Raw genomic sequence first — 19,991 nt, 5'->3', positions numbered from 1 at the left:
TATATCCCTTTCCTCTTGGACTTCCCTTCCCCCCATCCTTCCCCTCTAGGTCATTGCAAAGCACCGAGCTGAGCACCTGTGCTATACAGCAGCTTCCCACTAGCTATCTGTTTTACACATGGTAGTGTGTATATGTCAATCCTAATCTTTCAATTTATTTCCCTCACTTCCCCATTCCCACTCTGTGTCCAAATATCTATTCTTTACAACTATGACTCTAGTCATCCCCTGCAAATAGGTTCATCTATACCACTTTTCCTAGATTCCATGTTGTTGTTTAGTTGCCAAGTCCTGTCCAACTCTTCAAAACCCCATGGATTGCATCATGCCAGGCTTCCATTTCCCTCACCATCTCCCAGAGTTTGCCAAAGTTCATGAACCAGTGATGCCATCCAACCAGCTCATCCTCTGTAACCCTCTTCTCCTTCTGCCTTCAACCTTTCCCAACATCAGGGTCTTTTCCAGTGAGTCAGCTGTTTGCATCAGGAGGGCGAAGTACTGGAGCTTGAGCTTCAGCCTCAGTCCTTCCAATGAGTATTCAGGGTTGATTTCCTTTAAGACTGACTGATTTTATCTTCAGGGACTCCCAAGAGTCTTCTCCAACATCACAGTTCTAAAGCATCAATTCTTCAGTGCTCAGCCTTCTTTACTGTCCAGCTCTCACATCTGTACATGATTACTGGAAAGATAGCTTTGAGTATATGGACCTTTGTTGGCAAAGTGACGTCTCTGCTTTTCAATACACTATCTAGGTTTATCATTGCTTTCCTACCAAGAAGCAATTGTCTTCTAATTTCATGGCTGCAGTCACCATCCACATTGACTTTAGACCCCAAGAAGAGGAAATCTGTCACTGGAAATCTGTTACTTCTCCCACATTTTCCCCTTCTGTTTGCCATGAAGTGATGGGACTGGATGCCATGATCTTAGTTTTGTTTTGTTTTTAATATTCAAATTTAAGTTGGCTTTTTCACCTTCCTTCTTCACCCTCATCAAAAGGCTCCTTAGTTCCTTTTTGCTTTCTGCCATTAGAGTGCTATCACCCACATACCTGAGGTTGATATTCTTCAGAAATCTTGATTCCAGCTTATCAGCCATCCAGCCCAGCATTTCACATAATGTGCTCTGTGTATAAGTTAAATAAATGAGGTGACAAACAGCCTTTTCATACTTCTTTCTCCATCCTGAATCAATCAGTTGTTCCATACAGGGTGCTAACTGTTGCTTCTTGACCCACGTACAGGTTTCTCAGGAGACAGGGAAGATGGTCTGGTATTCCTATCTCTTTAAGACTTGTTCAGTTTGTTATGATCCACACAGTCAAAGGCTTTAGCTTAGCCAATGAAACAGAGGTAGATGTTGTTCTGGAATTTCCTTGCTTTCTCTATGATCCAGAAAATGTTGACAATTTGATCTCTGGTTCTGCTGCCTTTTCTAAATGCAGGTTGAACATCTGGAAGTTCTCAATTCACATAATGCTGAAAACTAGCTTGAATGATTTTGAGCATAACATTAGTAGCATGGGAGATGAGTGCAATTGTATGGTGTATTGAACATTCTTTAGTATTGCCCTTCTTGGGAATTGGGATGAAGATTGACCATTTCTGGTCCTGTGGCCACTGCTGGGTTGCCAGGGTCCAGCCCCGGTGGATCTAGGGAATTCGAAGCATGGATGGCATTGGCGAGGAAAACTTATTTATTTATTAATATAAGATTAGATTAAGAAACAATAGTATACTAGGAAAATTAAGTGGAGAAAGAAGGCTGAATAACTTGGCTTACGGGGAAGGCCAATAAAGTTCCAGACAAGGAGCTTGCACCATCTATGTTGGGCCACCGGAGCCCACATGAATATCAAAGGGTGCCCCGCCTTAGGCTCCCTTTCGCGTGGGTCTTAAAAGCCAGGGCAAGTAAGTAGACTTAGTGAGCCACCCCACTCCAGATAGGAATTCAGCCTGAAATTAGAGTAAAGAGGAGACACGGGGGAAACCAGTCCAGCAACTGGCTCCAGTCCCTATTGTCTAGAAAGGCCTTTTATACCTTTTTTTGTACATAGAGATCAATGGGTAATACAAAATTATGCAGTGTTAGCAGCACAGACTCTTACCAAAACCAGGCTTTTTTCTCTGCATACCTAATTGTATACACAAGTCTTAGGTGATTTACATCATCTTCTGGCCAAAAAGGGCCAGTTAACATTTTATAGCCTTTTTTCTGATAAGAGTTTGTCAACCAGAAGACTTATTTGTGTTGATCTTCCCAAAGTCTGGTGCCACTCTCAGAAAGCACTAAATAAAGTTACATTTTTACATAGCAAGGACACAAGAGGAGTGCAGTGATATATAACAAAAGAAAAGTAATTAACTCAGAAGTCTAGTGTTGCTAACATCAGAACTACTATATATCTTTTTCCATATCCTGTTTACATTGATTAACATCCTCCCAGGTGCTTAAAAGATAAAGAATATGGAGGCCTGACAGCAATCATTGAGTCAACAGTGAAAACCCTCTACCAATATAATTTTTAACTCTTTAGAAAAGGCTCTGTATCTTTAAGATGCGTTTAAGCTTTGTGCCTCTCGTGGTTGGGGGCTGTAAGCAATTCACAAGCTGTAAGAGGTCTGGGGAACCTGTTAGGCAAACTAGAGAGCTATCAGAGGGGGTTTAACTGAAACATCCCTTTCAAATGCAAAAGACTAAAGCCCTGATTTGACTTTTTCCAGAGAATATCAGAAGAGCAGAGTACGAAAGCTGGCAGATTTTTGGTTTCGGGGGTACATGCTCAGAAAATTGCAGGGGAAACCCCTGAAGCTTGATCACATCCTTGCGTTTGTCAGGCTTCCTTCCGCATGACCTTGTCACGGGCAGGATTCCTCACGCTGGCTCCCGGCACTGGGTTTTCCAAATTTGCTGACATATTGAGTGCAGCACTTTAATAGCATCATCTTTTAGGATTTTAAATAAATCTGCTGGAATTCTATCACCTTCACTAGCTTTATAGGCAGTAGTGCTTCCTAAGACTCACTTGACTCCACACTCCAGAATGTCTGGTTCTGAGTGAGAGGCTACATCACTGTGCTTATCCAGGTCATTAATATCTTTATTGTACAGTTCTTCTGTGTATTATTTCCATCTCTTCTTGGTCTCTTCTGCTTCAATTAGGTCTTTACTGTTTCTGTCCTTTATTGTGCCCATTATCAGGTGAAATGTTCCTTTGATATTTTCAATGTTCTTGAAGAGATCTCTAGCCTTACCCTTTCTGTTGTTTTCCTCTATTTCTTTGTATTGTCCATTGAAGTCCTTCCAGTCTCTCCTTGCTATTCTCTGGAACTCTGCATTTCATTCTAGGAGGTCTTCTAGGTGTTCTTAGGACTGGTCAACTTCAGCTGCTTCAGGATCAGTGGTTGGGGCATAGACTTGGATTACTGAAATGTTGAATGGTTTGCCTTGGAAATGAATCAAGATCATTCTGTTGTTTTTAAGGTTGCACCCAAGAACTGTACTTTGGACTCTTGTTGATTATGAAAGCTATTCCATTTCTTTGAAATGATTCTTGCCAACAGTAGTAGATATAATGGTTATCTGAATTAAATTTACCCATTCCCATCCATTTTAGTTCACTGATTCCTAAGATGTTGATGTTTACTCTTACCATCTCCTGCTTGACCACATACAATTTACCTGGATTCATGGACCTAACATTCCAGGCTCCTATGCAATACTGTTATTTATAGCCTCAGATTTTACTTTCACCACCAGACACATCCACAACTGAGCGTCATTTCCACTTTGACCCAGCCACTTCATTCTGTTTGAAGGTATTAGTAGTTGTCTTCTGCTCTTCTCCAGTAGCATATTGGACACCTTCTGACCTGTGGCTAATCTTTTGGTGTCTTATCTTTTTGCCTTTTTATGCAGTTCATTGGTTTCTCGTGGCTAATACACTGGAGTGGTTTGCCATTCCCTCCTCCAGTGGATCACATTTTGTCATAACTCTGCACTATGACCTGTCTGTCTTAGGTGGCCCTACATGGCACAGCTCATAGCTTCATTGAGTTACACAAGGCCCTTCACCAAGATAAGGCAGTGATCCACAAAGAGGCTAGATTCCACATATATGCATTAATTCAAGTATTTTTTTTCTGTTTATCTCTTTCTGACTTTACTTTGTATGGCAGACTCTAGGTCCATCCATGTCTCAACAAATGACCCAATTTCATTCCTTTCTATGGATAAATAATATTCCAGTGTATATGTGTGTTATTTGCTCAGTCATGTCTGATTCTTTGCAACCCCATGGACTGCAGCCTGCCAGGCTTCTCTGTACATGGAATTCTATAAGCATGAATACTGGAGTGGGTTGCCATACCCTTATCCAGAGGTTCTTCCTGACCCAGGGATCAAACCTAGGTCTCCCACATTGCAGGCAGATTAATTACCATTTGAGCTACCCCCCAACCCAGTGTATATATGTACCATAAATGAGATGAAAAGACAGTCCTGAGAATGGGAGAAAATAATTACAAAATAAGTAACTGACCAGGGATTAATCTCTACAATATACAAACAGCTCATGCAGCTTAGTATTAAAACAAACAAACAACGCAATCAAAAGAATGGACAGAATATCTATATAGATCTTTCTCCAAAGAAGACATATAGATGGCCAAGAGGCACATGAAAAGATGCTCAATATCGTTATTAGAGAAATGCAGACCAGAAGTCTGATAAAGTATTATCTCACACCAGGCAAAATGTCCATCATCAAAAAATATACAAACAATAAGTGCTAGAGAAGGTGTGCAAAAAGGGAACCTTCTTGCACTGTTACTAGGAATGTAAATTGCTACAGTCACTTTGGAGAACAGGATAGAGGTTCCTTAAAAAATAAAAAATAGAACCACCATATGACCCAGCAATCCCACTACTGAGCACATATCCTGAGAAAAACCATAACTGAAAATGATGCATGCACTCCAGTGTTCATCAGATCAGTTCAGTCAATTCAGTTCAGTCACTCAGTCTTGTCCAACTCTTTGAAACCACATGAATCTCACCACGCCAGGCCTCCCTATCCATCACCAACTCCCGGAGCTCACTCAGACTCAGGTCCATCGAGTCAGTGATACCATCCAGCCATCTCATTCTCTGTCGTCCCCTTCTCCTCCTGCCCCCAATCCCTCCCAGCATCAGAGTCTTTTGCAATGAGTCAACTCTTCACATGAGGTGGCCAAAGTACTGGAGTTTCAGCTTTGGCATCATTCCTTCCAAAGAAATCCCAGGGCTGATCTCCTTTAGAATGGACTGGTTGGATCTCCTTGCAGTCCAAGGGACTCTCAAGAGTCTTCTCCAACACCACAGTTCAAAAGCATCAATTCTTCAGCACTCAGGTTTCTTCACAGTCCAACTCTCACATCCATACATGACCACAGGAAAAACCATAGCCTTGACTAGATGGACCTTTGTTGGCAAAGTAACATCTCTGCTTTTCAATATGCTATCTAGGTTGGCCATAACTTTTCTTCCAAGGAGTAAACATCTTTTAATTTCATGGCTGCAGTCACCATCTGCAGTGATTTTGGAGCCCCCAAAAATAAAGTCTGACACAGTTTCCACTGTTTCCCCATCCATTTTCCATGAAGTGATGGGACCAGATGCCATAATCTTCATTTTCTGAAAGTTGAGCTTTAGGCCAACTTTTTCACTCCCCTCTTTCACTTTCCTCAAAGGGTTTTTAGTTCCTCCTCACTTTCTGCCATAAGGGTGGTATCATCTGCATATTTGAGGTTATTGATATTTCTTCTGGTGATCTTGATTCCAGCTTGTGCTTCTTCCAGCCCAGCATTTCTCATGATGTACTCTGCATAAAAGTTAAATAAGCAGGGTGACAAGATACAGCCTTGATGTTTTCCTTTTCCTATTTGGAACCAGTCTGTTCTATGTCCAGTTCTAACTGTTGATTCCTGACCTGCATATAGGTTTCTTACGAGGCAGGTCAGGTGGTCTGGTATTCCCATCTCTTTCAGAATTTTCCACAGTTTATTGTGATCCACACAGTCAAAAGCTTTGGCACAGTCAATAAAGCTGAAATAGATGTTTTTCTGGAACTCTCTTGCTTTTTCGATGATCCAGCAGATGTTGGCAATTTGATGTTTGGTTCCTTAGCCTTTTCCAAAACCAGCTTGAACATCTGGAAGTTCATGGTTCACGTATTGCTGAAGCCTGGCTTGGAGAATTTTGAGCATTACTTTACTAGCGTGTGAGATGAGTGCAATTGTGCGGTAGTTTGAGCATTCTTTGGCATTGCCTTTCTTTGGGACTGGAATGAAAATTGACCTTTTTCAGCCCTGTGGCCACTGCTGAGTTTTCCAAATTTGCCATGAAACTAAGCCATGCCCGTGGGGCCACCCAAGACTGGCGGGTCATGGTGGAGAGGTCTGACAGAATGTGGTCCACTGGAGAAGGGAATGGCAAACCACTTCAGAATTCTTGCCTTGAGAACCCCATGAACAGTGTGAAAAGGCAAAATGAGAGGATACTGAAAGAGGAACTCCCCAGGTAAGTAGGTGCCCAATATGCTACTGGAGATCAGTGGAGAAATAACTCCAGAAAGAATGAAAGGATGGAGCCAAAGCAAAAACAGTACCCAGCTGTGGATGTGTCTGGTGATAGAAGCAAGGTCCCATGCTGTAAAGAGCAATATTGCATAGGAACCTGGAATGTCAGGTCCATGAATCAAGGCAAATTGGAAGTAGTCAAACAGGAGATGGCAAGAGTGAATGTTGACATTCTAGGAATCAGCGAACTAAAAAGGACTGGAATGGGTGAATTTAACTCAGATGACCATTATATCTACTACTGCTGGCAGGAATCCCTTAGAAGAAATAGAGTAGCCATCACGGTCAACAAAAGAGCCTGAAATGCAGTACTTGGATGCAATCTCAAAAACGACAGAATGATCTCTGTTCGTTTTCAAGGCAAACCATTCAATATCACAGTAACCCAAGTCTATGCCCCAACCAGTAATGCTGAAGAAGCTGAAGTTGAATGGTTCTATGAAGACCTACAAGACCTTTTAGAATTAACACCCAAAAAAGATGTTCTTTTCATTATAGGGGACTGGAATGCAAAAGTAGAAAGTGAAGAAACACCTGGAGTAACAGGCAAATTTGGCCTTGGAATGTGGAATGAAGCAGGGCAAAGACTAATAGAGTTTTGCCAAGAAAATGCACTGGTCATAGCAAACACCCTCTTCCAACAACACAAGAGAAGACTCTACACATGGACATCATCAGATGGTCAACAATGAAATCACATTGATTATATTCTTTGCAGCCAAAGATGGAGAAGCTCTCTATAGTCCACAAAAACAAGACTAGGAGCTGACTGTGGCTCAGATCATGAACTCCTTATTGCCAAAATCAGACTGAAATTGAAGAAAGTAGGGAAAACCACTAGAACATTCAGGTATGACCTAAATCAAATCTCTTATGATTATACAGTGGAAGTGAGAAATAGATTTAAGGGCCTAGATCTCATAGATAGAGTGCCTGATGAACTATGGACTCAGGATCGGGACATTGTACAGGAGACAGGGATCAAGACCATCCCCATGAAAAAGAAATGCAAAAAAGCAAAATGGCTGTCTGGGGAGGCCTTACAAATAGCTGTGAAAAGAAGAGAAGTGAAAAGCAAAGGAGAAAAGGAAAGATGTAAGCATCTGAATGCAGAGTTCCAAAGAACAGCAATAAGAGATAAGAAAGCCTTTCTCAGTGATCAATTCAAAGAAATAGAGGAAAACAACAGAATGGGAAAGACTAGTGATCTTTTCAAAAAAATTAGAGATACCAAGGGAACATTTCATGCAAAGATGGGCTCAATAAAGGACAGAAATGGTATGGACCTAACAGAAGCAGAAGATATTAAGAAGAGGTGGCAGGAATACACAGAAGAACTATACAAAAATGATCTTCAAGACCAAGATAATCATGATGGTGTGATCACTCACCTAGAGCCAGACATCCTGGAATGTGACGTCAAATGGGCCTGGAATGTGAAGTCAAGTTCAAAGTTCACTATGAACAAAGCTAGTGGAGGTGATGGAATTCCAGTTGAGCTATTTCAAATCCTAAAATATGATGCTGTGAAAGTGTTGCACTCAATATGCCAGTGTTCATAGCAACTCTATTTACAAAAGCTAGGACATGGAAGCCTCCTAAATATCCATCAACAGATGAATGGATAAATAAGGCATTTAAAGTTTCTGTTAAAGACATCCTTTAAACAGTATGTAATGCTATGCTATATATATTCCAAATACTCTTGTGAATAGAGACAGCCATGATAATACTAGTCTGGCAAGCCAAACTTTGAATTAATCACACAGTTGAGGAGGAGATAACACTGTGATCTCAGGGTAAGAAAGAGAAGGAATCCTAATCCAGATACTGGACTTCCCCTGCTTAGCTTCTCAAGTTATTAGTGAAGCCCAGGAGATGAGCAGTGTGGAAATGGGAGCTTTGCCTACCTGGGAGGGAATAATGCTTTTATCTGGGGCCCAGGCTGCCAGAGGATTTCATCCAAGATCAATAAAAGCTGGGGCTTATTCAGACAGAATTGGAACAACCTGAACCACGGGGTGGGGTCTATTTCTTTTTTAATATAAATTTATTTATTTTAATTGGAGGTTAATTACTTCACAATATTGTATTGGTTTTGCCATACATCAACATGAATCCGCCACAGGTATACATGTGTTCCCCATCCTGAACCTCCCTCCCTCTTCCCTCCCCGTACCATCCCTCTGGGTCATCTCAGTGCACCAGCCCCAAGCATCCAGCATCATGCATAGAACCTTGACTGGCGATTCGTCTTATATATGATATTATACATGTTTCAATGCCATTCTCCCATTTCTAATCCCCTTACCCATCCATACAGCAATATAAGATTTACTTAAAGCACCTATTAGAATACACAATAGCTACATATTTCCAGTGGCTGATTTTCTCAATATGCAATCCTGGTTTAACTACCAAAATCCAGTATGGACTAAATTAAGAGTCTCCATTCAACCTCTTTTCTTCTAATATATCTTTTTAAAAATAACTACTCTAATTAATTCACAGAGTAAATGTAATTCAGATACTTAATCTATTAAGACATTACTGAATTACTCTGGAAGCCCTCTTGCTCATGCAGACTCATTGTAAGCACCTTAAACTCTGGTATTACAGAGCAGAAGACTCAACTTTACCTGAATAAACTTCTAAGTACCAGTTCAGAACGAACACTACATCTTCATCTTCTTTTACTAAATCCCCAGAATACAGTTCACTTTGTAGATTTGACCTATGGAACAGGAAATAAAAAATATTGCACTATATATATATACATAGAATTTACACAAATATCACACAAAAAGTTACCTCAATTCAAGAAATGTATTTTATGCTGGAAAGTGTTTCCCAGCACACAAGGCCCTCTGTGTGTCTCCTTTTTAAAAATCTGAATCATGACTTTCAGTTTTCAAAATTATCTGTGAAGACAGACTTAGAAGATGAACTTATGATTGCCGAGGGGAAGGATAGATAGAATGGATGCTCATGCACAAACTGCTATATTTAAAACAGGTGACCAACGAGGGCTTATTGTATAGCATATGGAAGTCTGCCCAATGTTACGTGGTAGCCTGGATGGGAGGGAAGTTTGGGGGAGAATGGATACGCATATATGCATGGCTGCATCCCTTCACTGTTCATATGAAACTATCACAACCTTGCTGATCAGCTATATTGCAATACAATATTAAAAGTTCAGAAAAAGAAAAAGAATTGTCTGTGAAGAAGCTGCTACAGGGAGGGACATGGGGAGAGACCACAGGGGGATCACACACCACCTGTAGGAACTTTCATCTTTCTTCAGGGAAACTACATAAGGGTCAGAAGAGGAGGCTGAACTTGCCCCATCTCTCCCCCTGACTCTGTGGGAAAAGGGGCTTTGTGTAGATCTCACAGCACTTTGGGTCAGACCAGGAATCACTCACCAGAATGCAAGCCACCAATCCTGCAGGACATAGGCAACCTGGAGCAGGAAACAACTGTCACTCACACACTCACATCACTGAGCCTCACACCCCGCTCACTAGGATGGGGGATGGGAAGGCTCCAGAACATGGAGACGGTCCTTCCGGCTCAGGTCTGCACCAAGCCCCACCCCCCAGATGACCACAGGTCAGGGGAGGGCATCTTACAAGTTAATATCTTTAAAAGAAATCCCCTTTTCCCTAGATGACTTTGCTCCCCAAATATAATGTACATCAATGCAAATCCAAGTGGACTGCAAAAGGCAGTAATAACAGTACAAATGTTGGGATTTTTCAAAGCAAAAGCTTGATAGGTATAGTGATGGTCAGTTCTGGGTGTCAGCTTGGCTGGGTCAGTCTCCAGTGATTCAACCAAACACTCATCTAGATGTTGCTGTGAAGGTATTCTGTGGATATGGATCACACCCATCATCAGAACTTCAGGAGAGGAGACCACACTCAACACCATGGTGGCCTCATCCAGTCAGATGAAGGCTTGAAGAGCAAACCCTGAGGCTTCCTGGAGGAGGAAGAAATTCTGCCTCAAGACTGCAGGGTCAGCTCCTGTCTGAGGTTTCAGTCTGCAGGCCTGCCTTTCAGATTTCACATTCACCACGCTAGGCCCACAACTGCATGAGCAAAGTCTTTGAGATAAATCTCTTAATATGTATGTTTAAAAATAATTATAAAATACAGTATAAATAGTATATGAATATCAAGCTGAGTGCACAAACCAAAATAAACACCCTTATGTACCTCAGCTGTGATGTTGACTAGAATAAGGAAGATGATGACAGGCCAGTCAGCACCGGCTGTGAAGTACTTCACATAAGTCTTAAAACCAATTTTTCCTTCCAAATGGTCCTCCAGAGGTAGTGTAACTTGTATATTCTCAGTCTAGAAAAGAAAAATGGCAGTGAGAGATGAAATTTTTAAAAATGAACCCCAAATTTCAAGATCTCAGCAATGTCATCCACTGCAAAGCTGTGGGAAACAGACACATCTCATACACTGGTAGGAGTGCAGGATGGTCCATCTCCTACAGAGAACGATGTGGGGATATCTGGCCAAACCACATATGTGTTGACACTTGGACCCAGCCATCCTACTTCTAGGAATCTATTAGAAATAAGGATATTTCATTCACATGAGTTCATTCAATGTTGCATAGTTTTGCTTAAAATACATCAAGACTCTCAACACACACACAACAAAATCAATTAACGTATAAATGCAGAAGTTTGATCTAAGATAACACACAAAATGATATGGAGCTAATGTATCCCTCTAGATGACTTGTGTCATTCAATGATAGAAACATAACACATACTTGGGGCTCAAAATACTAGCCAAATGGAGTAAACTGAGTTCACAGAGAGAGCTGGAGTAATATGAGTTTGGATAACACATTGCAAACATACGATCTGAATCTATTTGGTTCCTAAGTTTCAGAGAGTGATTCCTGAGTTCAGAAAGTGAACAGCTCATCTGAATACTTATCAGAACCATCCCAGGCTCCTGGGTTTGGATACTGAGGGTTTGGCTATCAAGGGAATATCTGTGCATGTTTTTAAGGGAGATCTAGTGCATTTCCTCATTTCTGTCTGGAGGACTTGGACTGCATTATAGAGTCACAGGAGCCTAGTGTGTCCTCGGCTCTACCCCGGCCACTGGGATTCAAGGTTGATAAGATGTGCTTCTCAGTCTTGAAGGGTAAGAAAGGACAGGAACTAACACCAAAAGTGTTACCATGTGTCAGGTCCTTTGCACACATTACCTCTGGCCTCTCACAAACCGTCCGACACTGAGGCAAAACACTACCATCAGTCACCTGAGTGCCAGAACATTTCAACACACAGGACAAGTAGCTGACTTAACGTGGCAACAGCAGGACTCAGTCTAAGGGGGTCTTCACATTAAGTCTCTGGATGCCTAAGGGAAGCCAGGGGCCATGAGCATGACTAGGATGTAACTAAGGTAACCTGAAGAGTTCTCAATCAGTGTGAGCCACATGTACTCCAAAATTCATAGCAGTGCACCCACTACTGGTCTCCATAAGATCCTCCATCCTACATCCAAAGGGGAACCCCAAGCAGGCTTGCTCCTCTCATTCTCTTCTAACTCTATCAATTCCATGGAACAAGACTTTGGGAACTTAGGGTCTACTTTGGGACAAATGAAGATGTCACAAGCAGACTGAAGGTTCATGAGACCACCAAGGGCAGACAGACCCGGGCACCCTGCAGGATGAGAAACTCACATCTTGGTGCTCTGGAGCCGCATCTTTCAATGAGGGTCTGCGAGACTGGATAGACTGAACCAAAGACTCAGAGATCATGGTGTGAGTTCCTGGAACTGGAGACTGCTCATTCTCCTCAAAAAGGGAAAAAATATCTACTCCGGATTTCAGGAACTCAGAGTAAGTTCCTCTTTCCACCATTTTGCCCTAAAATTTAAAAAAAAAAAAAAAAGAGAGAGAGAGAGAAATTAATTTATATTTGATAATATTAAACCAACCTAAATACTAATCAAAAAAGTTATCTGGTCTTAAATTATGATTTTTGAAGAAAAATATGATCCCTGTGTCTAGAATTCTTGTTGAGAAATCTAGTTCAGTCAGCTCAGTACACAACTGAGCACTGGATTCTCTGCCAAACCGTGTCCCTGTGTTAGGTGCTGGGGGATAGGAAATAAAGGTCTGCTCATGTGTTTAAAATAGAGGCCATTGACATGACTACCCTGGGCACTTAGGGAAGCAAGAAGCACAGAGGTTGGTGGCAGGATCAGCATAGTCTTTTCAGACATCATGGGAACTGAGAGATGCCTTATGTGACAATTCCAGGAAAGAAATTTAAACTTAGCCCAGAGGTGGGGCTCAGCACATCTGCATGTGAGTGAGAGTCTCTCATTAATCTTCACTGCCCACTGTCTCTGTCACACTGTCACGTGCCCGGCCAGGATAACAGGAGCCAGCCCCGGACAGAAAACCCATGAGAGGCCTCTCCATGGTCTCTACACCTGCCCCTACACACAGCAAGTTCCCAACTGAAAATTCAATATTCCACCTTTTAAAGTAATTAAACAAGGAGGTCATAGGGCTGGGGTGGCTCTTAAACCTTGGCAGTCTATGCCCACAAGCCAAAACCTAAGCCAGAATCAATGCACTCAGATCCAAGAAAAAATTTAGGAACGACCAACCACAAGCATCCAATCAGGTTTCCCCAAATCAGGCAACTGCTTAAGCTACAGCCAATCAAATTACTTTCTTGGAACACATGTGACACATCCTTGTACAGTTTCCCTCCCTTCCAAAGTCATATAAAATAATGTGCAGATGTTTTGCTATTTTCTGACCCCATGAAACCAGACTCAGCTGATGCACTCAGTAGCAAATAAAACCTCAGAGGGAAAAAATGTCAGGATGCAAAACTCATCAAATGAGAGCAGCTCTGCTTGAGGCAGCTCAGGTGGAGGGAGCTGGCCCAGGACCCTCACTGGGACCCCTCTAAACCTCTCTCCTGAGGGGGTCCACTGGAAGAAATGCAGGGAAGCCTTTGGGTACTGTCAGATACTGCAGAACTAGAAAATTATGCAAAATGTACTGTGTCTTGTTCCACTTGGGAGGCAAAATTCACACACCTCTTTAATGAAATCACCATTCACCACATCAAATCTGTAATATGCAAATTAAATGACTGGTAGTACAAAGACAGCAATTTCACTCAGCAATCAAGTGCTGACAATTACGAGGGAACAAGGGGGCAGCCATCCCCTCTCTGCTGTGAGAGAGGGACCTGACAAACAGTGAGGATGGTCCCCAACTCATCCAGGATTGCTCACCAGTAGACAAATAGTGGTTTTATTAATACTAAAATTGGGGGTAGTATCCTTAAAGGAAGCAATAAGGGGGCTCCAAAACATCTAGGGACAGGCTAAATAGGTCATTCTCCTGCCACTGATCCTGTGCTCATAACAATATCAACACTGGGTTTACACACTAGAATTGCCCCCTCTGCACATGAAATCAACTGCTCTCAACCTTGTAAACCTTAGCCCCTTCTAGAGGAGTGGAGAAAGAGTTGACACATGAAACTCCTTCCAGAGAGGCAGGGGTTCTGTATTTTAATAATCTTTCTTGGAACAGAGATTCATTTCAGAAGTCAGGGATCTGACCAAGGGCCTGTGGAACAGTCAGGGGTTAACAACAAAGGTGCTGAGATCTAGAAGTAAAAAAGCCAAGGAGTGAAGCACCAAATGACCACCAAGTCTGAACACTTCTCACTAATCTCCACCCCACCCTCAGCCATGCTAGGAGCTGTGGGTCAGATGGTGCTCCCTCCCCAAAAAGGTAAGTTCAAACATGACACCTGCGAATGTGACCTTATTTCGAAGCAGGGTCTCGGCAGATGTAATCAAGTTAAGATGAGGTCACACTGGAGCAGAGTGACCCTACATCCAATATGACTGATGTTCTTATGAGAAGAGCCCTAGACTGACACAGGGACCACCAGGGACAATGGCCATGTGACATCAGAGGCAGAGATCACAGCGCTGCAGCCAGAAGCCAAGGAACACAAGCAAGGCCGGTGAACACCAGAGGCTGGAAGAAAGGATTCTCCCCTGGAGCCTTCAGGGAAAGCACGGCCCTGCCAGCACCTGGATTTGGGATCTGTAGCCTCCAGAACAGGGAGATAATAAACTTCTGCTGTTGTAAGTGACTCAGTTTGCAGTACTAGGTTACAGTAGTTCTAAAAACTGACACTCTAGCCTGAGCCCACACTTCTGTCTTCTCAGCTTTACTAAGATTCCCAACTGCTTCTTCTGTAGCCCCTCCAGTGACCATCAGAGGAATCTCTTAACTCTCACATCAGACCACATCCCTTTTCTGCTCTGGACCGTGCAAGGCTTTCATCCCACTTCCAGTCCCTGCCCACAGCTCAGAGACCAGCTCCCTCCCGTCCCCCTGCTCACTCTCCTCAGACACACTGGTCTTCCTGCTGTTCCTCCAACCTGCCAGGCCGCTCCTTCCTGAGGACCCCCTGCCTCAGACCCCTTCCCCCAGGTGACTGCATGGTCCCCCCACCTTCATGTCACTCAGACCCCGTGAGGCACCAGCTCCTCAGCGAGGCAGCCAGGATGTCAGCCCACCCACCTCTCTCTCTGTCACATCCTCCCCATAAGAACAGGAGCCCCGTGAAGGCAGGGCCTTGTCCTCCTGCTGCACAGACTCCCACACGTATCGGGCACATAGAGACCTGGGCAGTGACACCAGCAACTGGAGACACCAGCAGAGTGGGCATCTCTGACCTGGGTGCTCGCCTACCCAACCTCACTTCTTGTGTTAATGGAAGATGCTCTTGAAGCAAACTAGGTATAACGATCACCTAGATACAAACAGGTATTAGTATCTCTAATTTCTAAGTAATACACTTTAACTTAAGTCATGGAAGAAGAAAATAAAAAATTCTAAATAAACATTATACTTAACAGATTTCATTAGAAGAGTGATGATTCAGTAACCTAGGGTTTATATGGCTTAGAGTGTGAAAGAAAGTGAAAGTTGCTCAGTCGTGTCCAACTCTTTGCGACCCTATGGACTATACAGTCCATGAACTTCTCCAGGCCAAAGTACCAGAGTGGGTAGTGTTTCCCTTCTCCAAGGGACCTTCCCAACCCAGGGATCAAACCCAGGTCTCCTACATTGCAGGAGGATTCCTTACCAACTGACCCACAAGGGGGAGCCCTAGAGTGTAGGCTTAGAGTGTAGTAGTGATATTTCTGGGCTTTCCAGGTGGCGCTAGTGGTAAAGAACCTGCCTGCCAATGAGACAGTGTTTGATAAAAGACTCAGTTTCAGTTCCTGGGTCGGGAAGATTCCCCTGGAGGAGGGTATGTCAACCCCCTCCAGTATTCTTGCCAGGGAAATCCCATGAACAGAAGAGCCAGGTGGGCTACAGGTCTTTGGATTCATCCTCCAAGGCATGAACAGCAGCTCTGAGAAGAAGAGGGCATAAAACTCAGGGAGAGGAGGGTGTTTACCATGAATGCGAGGAGAATGACTGTTCTTGAACACACCTGAGTGCTAGGAAGTCCACAGACTTCTAGAAACTACTTACATCTCTCAGTATCAGAATCTGACTTGCATCCTTTAGGTACTGCAGCTGATGGGTCACTAAGATTGTGATCTTCTCCTTCAATACCTGACGAATACACCTACGAATGTAAAAGGTACAGTATGCAAAAGCACGTTAATGGGGGTGCTTCAAACTGGAAGTGTATATTTTGAAAAGAATAAGAAAAAGACCACACAGCAGTCAAAGATCTGCAGTTTAAATACCAAATCAATAATAATTATTAAATAAACACAAATCAATTAATCCGACTATGTTCTTAAATTTATCAGCAGCAAATTTGAACCCAACTCTGCTTAAAAAATTCTAAAAAGCAGTCCATTGAAGGAGGCACAAATAGCTAAGGTCTTTTAATAAAACTCAACAATGATATACATGTTTCATAAAGAAAAACAATTGAGTAATACTGAGATTCCAAAATTCTACTGAACTAAAATACTATTTTATTGCTATGTAGGAATGGGAGGAGAGGGATCTATGTCATATAACAATGTGAACATTCTTAGACAGCTTTCTAGGTGATTATAATAAATGATGTTAATATTAACAACAACAACAACAAAAACTAAAAGATTCTTGGTAATCTTTGCAACAGTGCATTTGCTAGACAATTGTTCCCAAAGAATGTTAGATAAAAAACAAATGCCAGCGTGGCCTCCATTAGTCTCTGCAAAATTCCAGAGGAATATTCCATCCAGGAAGCAAGTCTTCTTCCATTAGGACTGAACACTTTCCAAACATGAAAATAAAAGAACGGAATCCAAATGGCCCAAATCACAGTGGAAATCACCCAGTGGCTCAGAGCACGTGCCAATGCTCTATAGTCAAGACCCCCCTTGAAGGGTTAATGCGGCCACAATAGGCAAAGTGGAGATAGGCTGCTTACAAACAAGATGTTCTGCCAAGGAGACAGACATAGCCTTGAGATTAATGGTCCCTTGCTAACGAGGGAACCTTTCCTTCTTGTGATAAGGGCTCTGGACAGACTTTGCAGTAGACAGGGATTTCACTCCCCTTTGCTGTACGATAACATGTATGCACCTGCACTGTACTGAAAAGGCTTATTCATACAGTCTAGAATTCTGCCTAGGGGGCTTTATAATAATAAATGGCAATTAGTTTGCCCAGTTGCTCCTCTGGCCAGAGTGGTGTCCTGTCTGTCTCTTGTGTGACTCATATGTCTCATGTGGTCTGTGTCATTTCACTCGTAATCACCAGTAATCTACATCTGGCACCCAACGTGGGGCTCGAGTGAAACCGAAAGGGTGAGTAACCCGGGGGGGGGGGGGGGGGCGGATTTTAAATCCATAGCAGGAGAACTTTGAATTCCTCACCCTAGCAGAGGGGAACTTTGAAAAAATCATGGGGAAATCCTCATCATCATTACGGGCACAATACATGGAGTTAGTCCAAGGACTTCTCCACTCCATAGGCGTTAAAGCCTCGACTCAGTTGAGTGAGCTCTTTCGCTTGGTGGAGCAATATTGTCATTGGTTTCAATATCAAACTAAGTTACAGTTAAACTTGAAGGAATGGAAAATAATTCAAAAGGAATTGAAAAAGCAACATCAGAAGGGTAATGTGATCCCTTTGAAGTTGTGGACTTTGTGTAGCGCTATAACACAGGCTTTGACCTTGCTCTCTACTGATAGTAAAACTAAATCTAATGCTTCAAGGAGGGGAGAAATAATTTATGAGGATGTGTCAGACGTTGGTGGGGCTTCTGCATTGCCTGAAGGCAAGGATACAAATGAGCCTCCTCCTGTAAATGGTGAAACATCTGACAGTTCAGAATCAGATTCGGAGGCTTCTTCGGTTTCGTCAGTGGAGGGCAAAAAGATTAAAGAAATGACCCATCTATTCCAGGAATGGTGGAAATCCCGTAAGGAGGAGAAAAAATCTACACCTTCTGCTCCTCCTTGTGCTTCTCTTTTCCCCACTGCAGTTAATCGGCCTGATGTGGGCAGGGAACATTGTCGCTTCTCCTTTCCTTTGTCTATGATTCATGATGATGACTTGTCTGCTCCCCCTGGTGGGTTTATCGATCCTCCACGATTGTTTCCCATCCAGAGACAGCAGGATGGCAATGTGATAAATGTTCAATACGCTCCTTTGGAATATAAATTTTTTAAAGAATTTAAAGCTGCAGTAGCACAATACGGTCCTCAATCTCCCTTTGTTTTGTCTATGTTGAAATCATTGGAAAAAGGCAAATTAATCATTCCGTTAGATGGGGAATCTATTGCCCAAGCTGTCTTGGAGGGCTCTCAATGGTTGCAACTTCGTAGCTGGTGGGAAGAAGAAGCTATAAAGCAGGCTCGGATTAATGAGGGACAAAATCCCCCTGGTCCTCTCGAGGACAAGCTAATGGGAGAGGGCCAATATCGGGCTTTAAGAGAACAGGCTCAATACTCTGATCAGGACTTAACAACAAGTCTGCCAGGTCTTTTTACGAGCATGGTGCCGTGTGGTGCCTACTGGCCAAGCCCAGCCCACCTTTGTTAAATCAATGCAAGGCCCTAATGAGCCATATACTGATTTTCTAGCAAGATTGAGGGTAGCTGTGGAACTGGCTATAGGGAGGGATGAGATTTGAGAGATATTATTACAAACTTTAGCATTTGAAAATGCAAATCCTGAATGCAAGCGTATACTAGGACCTTTAAAGGGACAGTGTGCATCTATAGCTGAATATATCAGAGCCTGCTTGGGAATAGGAGGAACTGAGCATCAGGCTAATGTCTTTGCTACAGCCTTGGCCAAGGTTATGAGACCACCAAAGGGAGGTAACTGCTTCCATTGTGGAAAACCTGGTCATATGAAAAGAGAGTGTCAGAAATTAAAAGCTGATCAAAGTGCAATTCCTAAAGACAGATCTCCTGCTGGGAAGAATAAGACTCCTCCTGGACTTTGCCGTCGGTGCAGGAAGGGGCTTCATTGGACTAATGAATGCAGATCTAAAACAGACAAAATGAGCAACCCAATACCCGGAAACTATCCTGCGGGCCTAAGTCCTTGGGGTCAGGAACAATACCAGGGACTTCTCTTCCTTGCCCTCCTCCCATCCCATCTGCCCCAACCCTATTCCCTCCCAACAACCGCTACGAGCCGATGCCCCGTTAAAAGGACCTCAGATGATGATTTCGGACTTACGGTCTGCTACTTCAGGGAGTGCTGCTGCTGATTTGCCGCTAGCTGATAATGTTCTTTTGTCACCAGAGGGAGGCATTTACAATTTAAAAACAAATGTATTTGGACCACTGCCTAAAGGCACTTTTGGCTTGATATTAGGCCGTAGCAGCGCGGCTTTGAGAGGTTTAATCATAATTCCTGGGGTAATAGACTCTGACTATGTTGGGGAAACTTTAATTATGGTCTCTACTTCTACCACACTTTCATTGTTAGCTGGGGAATGTACTGCTCAAATACTTCTCTACCTTATCACCCATTTTTGGCTCTTCCTAATGAACGAACAGGAGGATATGGAAGAACTGGGCGACATATATTTTGGGAAATGCTTATCAAAGATTCCCACCCTGTTCTCTCCTTGATTATACAGGGAAACAACTTTGAGGGACTAGTAGACACAGGGGCGAATGTTTCAGTCATTTCTTCTCAACAATGGCCCCAAGATTGGGGGAAAAAAAAAAAAAGCCCTTTAATGCTGACGGGATTGGGCTCCACTGCAGATGTCTGGAAGAGTACCCATCCCTTACAATGTCAATTCCATAATGGAAGATCAGTGTTTGCTACCTTTTATATTGTAAATATACCTAT

The 19,991-nt window shown here is 42.8% G+C and overlaps 1 protein-coding gene across 1 annotated transcript in view; it reads right to left on the bottom strand.

Moving 5' to 3' along the window:
- Window positions 1-19,991, bottom strand: part of LOC128057589 (ATP-binding cassette sub-family C member 4-like) — a 172,878-nt gene that overhangs the window by 93,977 nt on the left and 58,910 nt on the right. Inside the window, 5 exon segments of the mRNA XM_052650037.1 lie at window positions 9,257-9,351; window positions 10,046-10,083; window positions 10,841-10,981; window positions 12,345-12,530; window positions 16,200-16,296. Of these exon segments, the coding sequence (XP_052505997.1) occupies window positions 9,257-9,351; window positions 10,046-10,083; window positions 10,841-10,981; window positions 12,345-12,530; window positions 16,200-16,296 (557 nt within the window).

This window comes from Budorcas taxicolor, chromosome 12, assembly GCF_023091745.1.
Source record: "Budorcas taxicolor isolate Tak-1 chromosome 12, Takin1.1, whole genome shotgun sequence".
Lineage (NCBI taxonomy): Eukaryota > Metazoa > Chordata > Mammalia > Artiodactyla > Bovidae > Budorcas > Budorcas taxicolor.
The sequence above is the reverse complement of the archived record's forward strand: the minus strand, read 5'-3'. Positions and strand labels throughout refer to the sequence as shown.